This window comes from Alligator mississippiensis, chromosome 4 (assembly GCF_030867095.1).
Source record: "Alligator mississippiensis isolate rAllMis1 chromosome 4, rAllMis1, whole genome shotgun sequence".
NCBI classification, from domain to species: Eukaryota; Metazoa; Chordata; order Crocodylia; family Alligatoridae; genus Alligator; species Alligator mississippiensis.
Window position 1 is genome coordinate 129,861,885 of NC_081827.1, and position 13,077 is coordinate 129,874,961.

Genomic DNA, 13,077 nt, shown 5'->3' on the forward strand with positions numbered 1-13,077 from the left:
TAGTTTGCTGACTGATGAATATTGTACCATCTATAAATTAGATGTAGACATGTATGTATTAGACACATTAGACCTGAGAAACGAGATCTAATTTCACAGAGATATTAATACTGAACCTGGGAGAGGTTGCCCACTTCTTTGTTTTTCATCTCTGTAAAAAATGGACATAAAATACCAAGGTGACTGTTAATGTTTTACATGCATGTTCAGTCACTTTTGTCATGACCCAAAGGTCTGATTTTTTTTTTTTTTGATTTTTTTTTTGTGTGTGCTTTGGCACTAAGAATTATCCCCGTGGGTATACAGCTTCGTTGCACGGAGGAGTTCTGCTGTGCAGAGAACCCGCGTGCAGGAAAGTGTTCCCGCCACTTTGCAGCGATCTTTGCAGGGTGCATTTCCTTTGCAGCACAGAAATGCACGGTGCAAAGGTTTCCCGCTCGTCATATGCAAATTTGTGCCCCGCAATTGGCTAGTTCTAAATTATTCACACGTGGCGGCTAGCGATTGGCCTGCTAGCCGTATAAGAGGCTTGAGCAGTTTCTGCCCAAGCCGAAGAGGACTCCGCATCCATCTCGTGGGGACTCTGGGTGTGCGCGGCAGGGTAATAGAAACCCTGTGTGTCGCTCAGAGGAGCTTGGCAGCCTGATCCACCGCCCACCTCTTCCCGTCTTCGAACGGAGCTTATTATAAGACGTAACGACGAGTTTAATGCGCGCTTGTCCTGGACATCCGGAGTTTGTCTGCGTGGAGCCTAGCAACCTCCACGTGATTGTTCGTGTTCTGTCTGCATGGAGCTTTGCAACCTCCACGTGTGTTCGTGTTTTTTGTTGTAACCGCAACTCAAGCAAGTTCTCAGCCTACACCACGACCATCTCGGTGTAAGTAAAACAATGTTAAAATCAACCGTTACGTGTCTGTGCCTAATTCTAGCTCGGCGCCCGCCCTCTCCGACCCGGCCTGCCCGGGCTGCTGGCCACAGCCCGCGTGCAGAGCGACGTAAGTGACCCGGGGTCAGACCTGGCGCACACAACTTTGTGTGGCTATATGAGATTATGGAAGGTGCAAGACACTGGAGAATCCACCCTGCTGCCTGATTTTAGAGGTTGATAAATTACCTAATTGTGACCTGCATGCCTTTTTGTGTTTTTTAAGGAGGAAACTCTGGGAAGTCCATGGATTTTGCTTCTCGCTTCTCAATTCTCAGATCTTGGCAGCTGGCTAAATGTGTGGGATTGGGCTACATGTCTTCTTGCCAGCTTCTAGGTGGTGGCAAAAGCCTTGCCCCGCTCAGCAAAGAAAGGAGGGTTGTGTCCCAACATGTAGGAAGCACAATTGTGGCTTAAAGCTTCCTTTCCTTCTTCTGCATGCAGTTCAGGAAGAGAAAAATTGAGAATTGGGGCCCATGGATATCCATTAAACTCTGAGATGCTTTGAATGTTTGACCTGACCTAATCTTTACTTTGGGTAAAAAGTCTACTTGGGCAGACCGGGTATGGGGTTCTTTTTCTTGCTCTGGTTTTACTTTCCTAGTGCTACATGGCTTTTTAGCAGTCGCTCTGCATTGCTTGTTTAATTTCTCAGTTTTTTTTTTTTTTTCTTTTTTTCCCTTTTACTCAGGGTTTGATTCAAGAAATCCATGAATTACAATTAAAAGTGGGAGAAATGGACAATGAACGGCTTCAGTATGAGAAAAAGCTTAAAACTACTAAGGTAAGTGGCACTGAGGGAATAGGGAAAAAGGTGGGCATCTGCCAGAAACTTTGGTTTTGGATTTAATTTTCAACCTCTCTGAAGTCGTGAGGACATTTATATTCAGGGACTTCATAATGCCCATTAAAAGGCAAATAGGGAATGCCTACAAATCTTATACTGGATTTTGATTTCAAACCGCAAGACAGTTTAGGTCTGGTGCACCTGATCCCTGATTTAGTTCAGCGGAGATTCATCCTGTTTCGGTGGCTGAATCTCTGAATCCGAATCGAATCAGAGGACTATTTAATCTCTCTGGATCTAATCGGAGCTCTCTGAATTGATTCGGAGATTCAGACATAGACACAGCTTCAAATGTTTTTCCTACATACCTCTAGGTAGCAGGGGCTCGTCAGTGCTGTGATGCTGGGACACATGGAGTATCCCACAGAAGCATGGGGGGCTCCCTAGTGTGCTCAGCAGCAGATGGGGAAGTGGATCAGAACCACATCTGGTCTGCTTCTGGGTCCGCCGTGGAGTGCATGGGGGGCCCACACTTCCCTAGCTCGGTGACTGGTGCCTCCTGGGTTGGGGGTGGGGGCACCTGGGGTCCCTCTGCAGCTGATTACTGAGCTGGGGAGGCACAGGGCCCCCTCCCTCCCCCCCCCCCCCCCCCGGTGTGCTCCCTGGCAGACCCAGAAGTGGACCAGAAGTATGTGCAGTCCACTTCCGGGCTTGCCGCCAAGCACATGGAGGGCTCCCCTGCACTCCTGTGGGATGCTCCACGTGCCCCAGCATTGCAGTGATCACGAGCCGCGCTGGTACCTCAAGGTATGTAGAAAAAACTTTTAAAGCTGTGTCTATGTCCAAATCTCTGATTCTCTGAATCAGCATCAAATCTTTGGATTCGGCTGAATCGAGTCAGGGACAGCGATCCAATGAATTGAATCACTGTCCCTGATTCGGGCCGAATCCGAATTGAATAGGGCCCGCTTTGCATACTCTAGTGCACAGTATTTTTGAGCGCCTATTTCTGAGAGCCCAATTTCCCATTAGTTAACTAGCTGTTACTGGACAGTTGCCCTTTTTAAGTTATATTTACATCTTGTACTTGTGTGCAAGAGGAAAGGAGTGAACTGTGGGTGGGACTGCAACAGCATTTATTTTCTCCTAAATATGCTGCAAATCATCCAGTTCTATCCTGAGGAGACAGTAGTAAAAGGCAGAGCAATTATAGCAGTCTGTTTCTCTAAGTGTCTAACTACTACTTGCCATTTAGCCTTGTCTCTTTTCTATCTTTAGTTTTCTCTCACTGCTCTATCTCTGTTGCCAGTCTTTAATGGCCAAACTTTCTAGCATGAAAATCAAAGTGGGTCAGATGCAGTATGAAAAGCAGCGGATGGAGCAAAAATGCCACATGTTAAAGGTGTAGTAGATTGTGGGTAATATTGGGCCTTTCTATAACACCACTTTGTGGTCTCTTCTGCATCTTGCTGTCGTGCTGTCTTGTTTGCTTTTTTAAATTACTTTCTGTTGACTTGCAGTATATTGTTTTACTTGCTGAAAAAGTTTCTATCACTTGTCAATTTTTAAATTAAGAGTGGCTGCTCCTCTGCAGCCACTACTCATCTAATTTTAACAAGCATTGATTTGGAGAAGTCTTGTGACCTGCATTGTACAGGAACCTGATGACTGCAGAGGTCCCTTATGGCTTTATGAATCTATTCAGTGAAGCTCAGAAACGTGTTTAAACCAGGATGTTATAGCTGGGCTAAAAAGTTTAAGGACTGAATAGAACAGTCAAAAGGCGAGTGTGCAACTTTTAAAGAGGAAAGCTGAGATGAAGACATTTTGAATATAAAACATGTCTGCAAAAAGAGTCTTGTCTTGCCATAGCTTATCATGTGAGGATCTTACTGAAGCCAAAGGAACCTGTTGAACAGAAACGCAGTTCTTGGGACCACAGTTTAATACCAAGTCAATGACCATGGGGAATAAATACAGAAAAAAGCTGGAAGTGTTTCTGTGACCACTTCCCCAAACCACCTTCAGTTTTGAGTGCTCCAGTGAGTTATGAATCAATTCCAAGTGTTCTTTAGTTTTGGTTGTGCAAATAGTGGCAGTGGCCTTTGATTACTGTGTCAGTGGTTTGGCCCATCCACAACATATGATGTAGGGAAACTAACAAAGACCCTCTTATGTTGTCAGAATGGAAAAATATGCTTACATGGACTATCTAGTCCATGAGATTTGGTTTTGTTTGCTTCCTTAGTGCCTCACCACTAAAAATTGCTTGCAGTTTATTTTCTTTAATTTTGTCTGAATTTCTTTTCGGCGTGTGTTGCTTTTATTGTATTCTGACTGATTTTCTTTCATAGCTAGCAGTGTGCATTGATAAAACTGTTGTTCATGGCTTGTTTCAAAGAGAGAGAAATCTGCATTTACAAATCATTGAGCATATGCAATAAGCATCTGCATCCCGCGTGTTCAGCTATTGCCTGTCAAGGTACCAGGCCTCAAATTTAGCATGTTTTATTTGTTGTACAATTGTTTTTCTTTCAGAACTTTGAATGTACAAAGTGCTCTGGAAGTGCCAAGTGTGATTGTTTGTGACATTAAGTATTTAGTCTCATTATCTTTTTATTTTACTATTTATGCAAACTGAAAAATAGTTTCCTTCCCAGAGCTATTTTAAATTTGGACAAAGATTACAGCCATACATTTAAACTGGAGATGAGACCCAATATATGAAATTTGACCTGAATCCAAACTGTTTCAATGTTTGGAGCTCTTTGGTTCTTGGGGGATGTGTTTGTCCTCTTGCAGAAATAGCATTTTTCTGCCAAACTCCCATTCGCCATTCTAGTGACAGATCATCACTTGCTATAAATGGTCCCATGCCCATAGATTTGAACAGGTCTGTGATAATTTCCATAGACTGGATATTAGCCCACTGGACTCTTTCATTGTGATGTTTTCTTTGGGAACCATCTCTGACTTAAATGGCAAAGTTTTATTTAAAAACCCTCTTCAGAACTGAAACCCAGCTTTTCTTATAGATAAGTGTTTATGTACCTTTTCAGGATGAACTGGCATCTTTGAAAGAGCAATTGGAACAGAAGGAGGAAGAGGTAAAAAATCTACAGGAGAAACTGGTTTGCAAGATGAAAGGAGAAGGAGTTGATTTAATTGACAGAGGTAAGGAGGGAGGCACTGTGTTCATTGGAGCTGTGCAGAGAGACATCTCTTGCATAACAGGGCTGTCTCACCTAGTCTGAAGATAATGTTTAAGAACATAAGAATTGCCATTTACTGGGTCAAACCATAGGTCCATCTTGCCCAGTGTGTCACACAGTGGCAGAGAGTGGATGCTGAAAGGGAGAGCGAACTGGGTATGACCAGGGTGTTTTCCCCCTGTTGTTTCTCTCTCACTTGCTGCCTCCAGCATTTAGGATCTAGGAAGTTCTTGTGCCAGACCAGTTTCCCTAACTCTATTGTTCAATAGCTACCGATGCCCCTTTCCTCCAAGAATTTGTCCAATCCGTTTTTGAATCCAGGTAAACTGTCAGCTTCCACAACATCTGGTGGAAATGGGTTCCACACTTAAAGTACATGCTGTGTGAAAAAGAACTTCCTTTTGTTAGTTTTAAATTTATTACCTTCTAGTTTAATTTTGTGAACACTAGTTCTTGTATTGAGAGAGAGTAAATAAATCTCTATATAATTTCCCTTCACCATTTAGTATTTTGTAAACTCTTATCATGTCACCCCTCAAGCATCTCCTTCTACACTGAAGAGGCTCTCCTCATATGGAAGCCCTTCCATACTGCTAACCATCCTTGCTGCACTTCACTGTACCTTCTCTAGTTCTTCTATATCCTCTTTGAAGTGTGGGGATCAGAACTGGGCACAGTATTCAAGTTGTGGCCACACTATGGATTTATAAAAGGGCATGATGGTACTTTCTGTTTTGTTCACAATTCCCTTTTTAAGAATCCCTAATCGTTTTTTTCCCTCTTTGATGGTTGCTGAGCACCGAGCTGATGTTTTTAGCAAACTATCCACATTGACTCCCAGATTTCTTTTTAGTGTGGTAATAGCTAATGTAGGGCCCTTAGTGTAGATACAGTCTGGGTTATTTTTGCCCATGTGCATCACTTTACACTTACTTACATTGAATTTTATCTGCCATTTAGTTGCCCATTCACTCCTATAGCAAAATACTTCTGTAGTTCCTCAAGGTTTGCCTTGGTCTTGATCACTTTGAATAATTTTTTGTCATTTGCAAATTTGGCCATCTCACTACTCACCTTCTTTTCCACATCATTTATGTGTTAAACAGTACTGGTCCCAACACAGATCCCTGGAGGACCCACTGTTTATTTCTTTCTGTCCTGAAAACTGACCATTTTTCCTGACACTTTGCTTTCTATCTTGGAGCCAGTTTCTAATCCACAAGTGGACGTTCCCTGAAATCCCATGACTTAGTTGACTTAGTTAAGAGCCTCTGATGGGGAGCCTTGTCAAAGGCTTTTTGGATGTTCAAATATACTGTGCTAGCTTTCTTTTGGTCCACTTTCCATTTTTTTTTTTCCCATGCTGCCTACAAGTTCCTTGCCTCTTTAGGGGCCCCTTGTAACTTTCTCGTTTTTGTGTTGTCTCCCTTTTCAAAGTTAAAGGCTGCTGTGGTAGATTTTCTTGTCTCCCTTTCTATGTGGATATTGGACCCAGTTGCATTATGGTCGCTATTGCAGAGCAGCTCAGTAACACTTACCCCTTGAGCCAAATCCTATGCATTACTTAAGTTTAGGTCAAGAATGGCCTTTCCTTTTGTGGATTGCAGGACTAACTGCTCCAAGAAGTAGTCTTTTATAAAATCAAGAAATCTGGTTTCTACGTACCAGCCATCAGGTAAGTTGGATTGACTTAGTCTATTTGTGGGCAGGTTCAAGTCCCCCATGATTACTTAGTTTTCTACTATTGCAGCTTCTCTCAACTTCTTTAGCATTTATAGCTTACTGCTGCCATCCTGGTCTGGGGCTTGATAATAACATACTTGCTCATAGTATCATAGTACTTAGGGTCGGAAGGGACCTAAACAGATCATCAGGTCCGACCCTCTGCCCTGGGCAGCAACAGGTGCCGGGGTCATATCATCCCAGCCAAGTATCTGTCCAGCCTCCTCTTGCAGACCCCCAAGGTAGGAGAGAGTACCACCTCACTTGGGAGCCCATTCCAGAGCCTGGCAGCTCTAACTGTAAAGTACAGGCAGTCCTTGGACTTACGACACAATTGGTTCCTGAAAATGTTTCGACTTAAGACACAGTTGTAACTCAGAACCAATTTTCTCATAAGAAACAATGTTATAAATGGGGGATTGGTTCCTGAACCAAGACCTGATACCCTATTTTCACCAAAAATACCCCAGAATTTTGTACTCGATCAATTATAGAAGAGTAATATAGCTACATTAATGTATTTATATTGTAAATAGCAATCATATTGATTTGGAAAGACTTCTTTGAGGTGACTTTGCTGGACTTTTTGAAGGGCTCTTGGTTAGACTTTTTGAAGGGATCCTGGCTGGAGTCTTCTCAGGAGTCTTGGCTGCAGGTTCTTCTGCAGTCTTGTCTGCTTTCTTAAAGAAAGTGTCCAAGGAAGGTTGGACAGATGTTCTCCAGGGAGACGAGTGACATAGTGAACTTGTTTGCTGGTGTGGTGTTGAATCAGATCAAGCGTTGTAAGTTGAAACTGATGTCATAAAGTTGAAACAGGGTGTCAGTTTATAAATGTAAGTGCGAAACGTTGCAACTCGAAACGTTGTAAGTCGAGGACTGCCTCTAATGTCTCCTGATGTCCAGCCTGAACCTTCTGTCTTACAATTTGTGGCTGTTATTCCTAGTAATCCCAGGTGGTGACTGGGGGAACAGAGTCTCCCCCAGTTCCTTCTGGTCCCCCCTGGTGAGTTTGTAGATGGCCACCAGATCCCCTCTCAGCCTTCTCTTGTGGAGGCTGAAGAGGTTCAGGCCCTTTAGTCTCTCCCTGTAGGGCCTGCCCCGCTGACCCTTGATCATGTGAGTGGCCCTCCACTGGACCCTCTCAATGCTGTCCACATCCCTCTTGAAGTGCAGCGCCTAGAACTGGATGTGGTACTCCAACTGTGGCCCTACCAATGCCGCATAGAGGGGAAGGATCACCTCCCTGGACCTGCTTGTGATGCATCTGTAGATGCATGACAAAGTGCGGTTAGCCTTACTGACCGCTTGCTTCCATTGGTGGCTCATGTTCATCCTGGAGTCAGCAATGATTCCAAGATCCCTTTCTGCCACTGTGTTGACAACAAGGGTGTTTCCCAGACTATAGGTGTGTTGCTGGTTCCTTCTCCCTAGATGCAGTACCTTGCACTTGTCTGCGTTGAATTCCATCCTATTCTCATCTGCCCACCTCTGTAACCTGTCTAGGTCTAGCTGGATTCTGTCCCGCCCCTCCAGCATGCCCACCTTGGCCCACAGCTTGCTGTTGTCAGCGAATTTGGACAGCGTGCATTCCACACCCACTTCCAGATCGCTTATACTCAAATATAAGAAGACCCTGATTAGAAAATGACCCCTCAATAACTAGATTCTGTGTATGGAAAATGTATAAATTTATTATTTTCCAGACATAGAATCTAATTATTGGAGGTGTACCTTGCATTTGCCCCCCTCCCACTGCTATACCAAGGAAAATAAATCTTGGTGATGGGGTGTCAGGTGGCCCACTTGTCCTCTGCCCCCACAATTTCTTTCCCCTGCAGCCTCTTCCTATCAGCCTCTCCCTAGCACATGGAAACGAGGGACACATTTTGAAAACACTGACTTTGAAATAGATACACTTGAAGTAATTTGCATCTTATTAAGATTACCCATAGACTTGGTTCATCTAGAATTGATGCATTTTACCTTTTCTGAAACTGCTGCAAGTTTTAGCGTAGGTATTCCATGAACACACTTTTAAGCAGATAGAGTATAAAGTATGCATGATATAAGTCCAAAGCCAAAAGCGTTATGATTTATTATACAGTTCATTGGGCTGGGCCCTAGCACAGTCAACAGCATGTCAAGCCATGGTAACCCCATAGCTCAGAACTGCTCAGTATGTGTATGTGTACTCCAAATACCCACCACAAAGGATCCATGTGCTAATTGGCCTCTACTCATGACTGGAACTGAGTGTTCTTGTCACGAGTCCTGGGATCCTCCAAAAATTTATATGCAGATTAGGCACATAGGAGTCTTGTCTGCCTCTACCTCATGGAGGGTGGGAACACAGTAATCATATGTGACAGGCTGAAAAGAGGGGCCAACAAAGGCATTCTGAGTGAAATTTTTGGTGCCCTGTTGGTGATGTTTGCCAGGCACTGAAGGTTGGTGAAGAAACAGGAGTCACTGGAAAATGGAAAGAAAGCCACAGCTCAGCTGTGGGAGTGAAGAGGAAGTAAAATGTACTCTGTGTAGTGGCTCACCATGACTTGAAATCTCAAGAGTCAGCACTGTGGGGGGGATGGCTACATATATTATTCAGATGGTCTACGTTAACATAGCCTTCTGGTAGGTTGCTATCAGTATGAAGCCCCAGGTGGGGTGGAGGAAGTTTGCCGGTAGTAGGGCCACTTAGGGTTCTTGACTGGCTCACGGATTTGGGATTGATTTGGCTGATTTGGATTGGAACACGAAAAATTCTCTTAGCTATCAGTATGTTTGTTTAATATGGGCCATGTGTTTTATAGTCCTGTTCAATGTTGCTTGCATTTAATCAACTTAATAGCTGGCTTCCATTACTGAGCACATGCTGCTTTTCTTAGCAGTTTAATGATAGTGTATTTAATAAGGTTTCCTTATATGTGAATATAGGACAAGGAGTTTTTTTCTCTATGCTCGTTGCGGGGAGGGGGTGTATTTGAGTGAATAAGGTATATCCCATGATCTACTGTTTTTCCTTTTGAAACCTGGGAATTCTATCCGCAAAGCTTCTATGGTGCCTTGCTTATCAGTTGAAAATCTACCCTGTTTGATTTGATGCAGTTTTTGATGTAGAGTGCCACTTCCCCACCAGAATGACCTACTGTCATTCCTGTATAATTTGTATCCTGGTATTAAAGCATCCCCTGATTTCCCCCTCCCCCCACCCTCATTCCACCATGTTTTAGAGATATCTATTATGTCATTATCATCATTTACTGCTAAGTATTCAAGTTCTCCCAACTTTGGTCTTAGACTTCTAGGATTAGTATAAAAGCATGTATATTTTTTATTAGAGGTGCACTGATACATCGGTCCTATGTCGGATTGACACCAATATGAAGAAAATCGTCTGTATTGGAAATTGGTCCAATGCAGCTGATAACTTATCCAATAAATGCGTGTGTGCGCACCCAGCTGCAGCACAACAGGTAGGTGGCAAGGAGCTCAGCCGGCAGGGTGGAGAGTTGTGTGCAGCTAGTAAGTCTGTTGTGGTAGAAGGGGAGGGGGAAGGGAATGGGTGTGGGGGGGCAGATCAAGGCCCCTGCAGTGAAGGAGGGAGTGAGGCTGGGGCTGATGTCCGGCGGGGCATGGGAAGGGAGGGGGGGTGGCTCCTGCTGCTGCACGCAGCTCGTCCGGTGCTCATCTTGTGGCTTTAGCCACTGCTCCCGCTGCTCGTCCAGGAGGGCATGGGTGGAGGGGGAATGTGTCCCCAAATCTGCCCAGGCAGGAAGAGCCTTGGCACAGCCCTGGCTTGAGCCTGCCCTGTGCACCCCTCCCGCCCCCCATGCCCTTCTGGACAAGTGGTGGGAGCCACCAGACAAGCACTGGCACGCAGCAGTGAGAGCTGTGCCGCTCCCCCCCAGATGAGCTGCAGCACCATCCTGCATCCGCCCTGGCCCCAGCCTGCCCTGTGTCATGCAGATTTGGGGGGGTACACGCCACCCCCTCCCCACCCCTGCTGCGCAATGCCTGCCCTAGCCCAGGGCCCCATTCCCTCCCTCACCATGGGGGCCTTGATCTGCCCCCCCCCCCCACCTCAACCCCTTCTCTCCCCACCTCCTCTTCCACCACAACAAACTTACCAGCTGGACACTTACCGGCCGGGCTGTGTATCAGAAATCAGATTGGTATCCTTAAAAATCAGCTATCAGTATTGGCCCGCAAAATCTCTGTTGGTGTACCCCTACTTTTTATTGTTGCCTGGTTGATTACTTCTGTGTGACAATTGACTCATTAAATGTATTTGCTTGTGCTTGTCTACACCCTGTTTCTTATCCCCATTTTTTATGGTTTTGCCCCATAGGATGTATCAGTCAGAATTGTGTGCTATTCTGCACTTGTCAGCTTTCTGTCCATTTTTAGTTTAAAAGCTGCTCTGCCATCTTTTTAATGTTATGTGGAGTTTGGTGCTATTTTGGCTTAGATGGAGAACCATCCCTTCTGTACAAGGTCTCCCTGTTCTGAAAGGTTCCCCAGTCCTAAACCCTTCCTCCCTATTTCTGTGAGTTGTCATAGGGGGCCATAAATCTCAGCACTGTCGCATGTGTTGCGAGTGTTAAAATCAGTCATAAAACCTACAGCAGTAGGTGGTTGATCAGCTTTGAGCTAAAATGCTTTAAACTTGGGCCCCTTCTACATGTTACAGGTGTTGTGCAATTAGCTGATTAATTGCACAATTACCTTGAGCCCAGCTACATGTGGGGAAAGTATTTATCACACCATAAAAAAGCTCCAGCCATCTATAAAGTTAGACCTAGAAAAATGTGTAGTAACTTTTATAGTTGGTTCCTATCATGCTTTAAGTTGCATTTGTAACAGGGTTTCACTTGCAGCTGTTGGCACTCCCAGCTGAAGGGATGCATCATGCCCAGTTAGGGCTAGGAGTCCCACAAGTGACAGGATGCTCAATCCCAGCAGCTGTGGATTTTGAGTCCTGACAGCATCCTGCCACTGCTGGGACCTAGAGATGCTGGGTCCCTGCAGCATGCCTCCTGGTGCGAGAGACCCAGCTGGGTCCCAACAGCCATGGGACTGTGCTCAGGGGATGCTTCAAAACCCTAGACCTGGATGAAACCCTCGGTGGTGAGAGATTGTGACAATATATATAAACTGCGCAATCATGGATGACTGGTGCCTTCTGAGTCGGGGGGGAGGGGAACACACACCAGATTGCTGACGGGGGGGGGGAGGTCCCCCAGCAGCCGATTGCTGAGTCAGTGGTGGAACCGGAAGTGCACTTTCGATGGCGCTTCCGGTTTTGCAGCTGGTGCTTCTAGGGAGTGCACGGCTGATCTCGGGGGGGGGGGGGGGGGGTGCATGTGCATCCATGTGCACCCCCTATGCGTTGCCAATGTGCGCAATTGCGTGGATCATACGTTGGATCCCATTGTACCTTTATCTGCATGTACAGAGGGGGCCTTGCTCCTATATACAAGAAGGGCTGAACCAGCAGCTCCCCCTAGTGAAAATGTAACTCTCGCTAGCAAAAGAATCTTAAATCTTCATAAATCTGTTTGCAGAATGGAACAAGCTGTATCAAAAGGCCTTTTCGCTGGTATACCTGCATCTGCGTTAGGGTTTTTGCAACCATTGTGATTTCAGTTAGGGACAGAAAAAAATCATGCTCCTAAAAAATATGCTTATTTTGGTAAAATTTGTAAGCGCAATCAGCCCTGGGCTAATTGGATGAAACTCAGGAGCAGCTGAAGGCCCATTCACCATTTAAACTCTACGCCCATGTCCAGACATGCGTGGATGTTTGGTTCCCTGGGGACAACTAGCAGCGGTGCACCTTGTGCCACTGCTAGTTGTCCCTGGGGAACGCAAGTTGCCTTGGCTGGGGTAGGGGAGGCTGGGGCCAGCACTGGGCTGGCCCTAGCAGTCTTACTTGAGGTCTTGGGGGCTCCCAGGGCTGCAGCAGCAGCAATCCTCTGCTTTTTTTCTCCATGGGTTTCTGGATATCCAGAGGCCAAAAAACCCACTGTGTTGCTCCCTTGCAGCATGGAGAACAATGGAATATGTGGTCTGTGGTGCCACATACCACATGGCCATGCTTATCTGAATGTGGCCTAGTTGAGCTTTATTTAAGCCTGAGTTCTCACAAAAAAAATTCATTCTGATCAAAATGGTCAGTTTGACTAAGAAAAACTCTATTTATTAGTGTTAGGAATATGAAAAAAATGGTTTGGGGTTTTTTTCAGGGAGCTGATAAAAGGGAAGAATTCATAGGAATCTCAAGGTTATTTTGTTGTTGTTGTTTTGTTTTGTTTTTAATTTCCTACAGAAAAAATATTTTTTGGCCATCTATAGCTTCACCTTTCAACAGTGAAGTGCTTGTGATAAAGCTGTATTGTTATTTTACAAAATGTGTATCATGCAATTATAA

The 13,077-nt window shown here is 45.0% G+C and overlaps 1 protein-coding gene across 10 annotated transcripts in view; it reads left to right on the plus strand.

Moving 5' to 3' along the window:
- PPFIBP1 (PPFIA binding protein 1) overlaps positions 1-13,077 on the plus strand; it is a 185,667-nt gene that overhangs the window by 119,508 nt on the left and 53,082 nt on the right. For all 10 annotated transcript variants that reach the window (XM_014607328.3, XM_059726613.1, XM_059726615.1 and 7 more), the window contains 2 exons: positions 1,618-1,710; positions 4,773-4,887. In XM_014607328.3, coding sequence (XP_014462814.1) covers positions 1,618-1,710; positions 4,773-4,887 — 208 coding nt within the window. The remainder of the gene's footprint in view (positions 1-1,617; positions 1,711-4,772; positions 4,888-13,077) is intronic.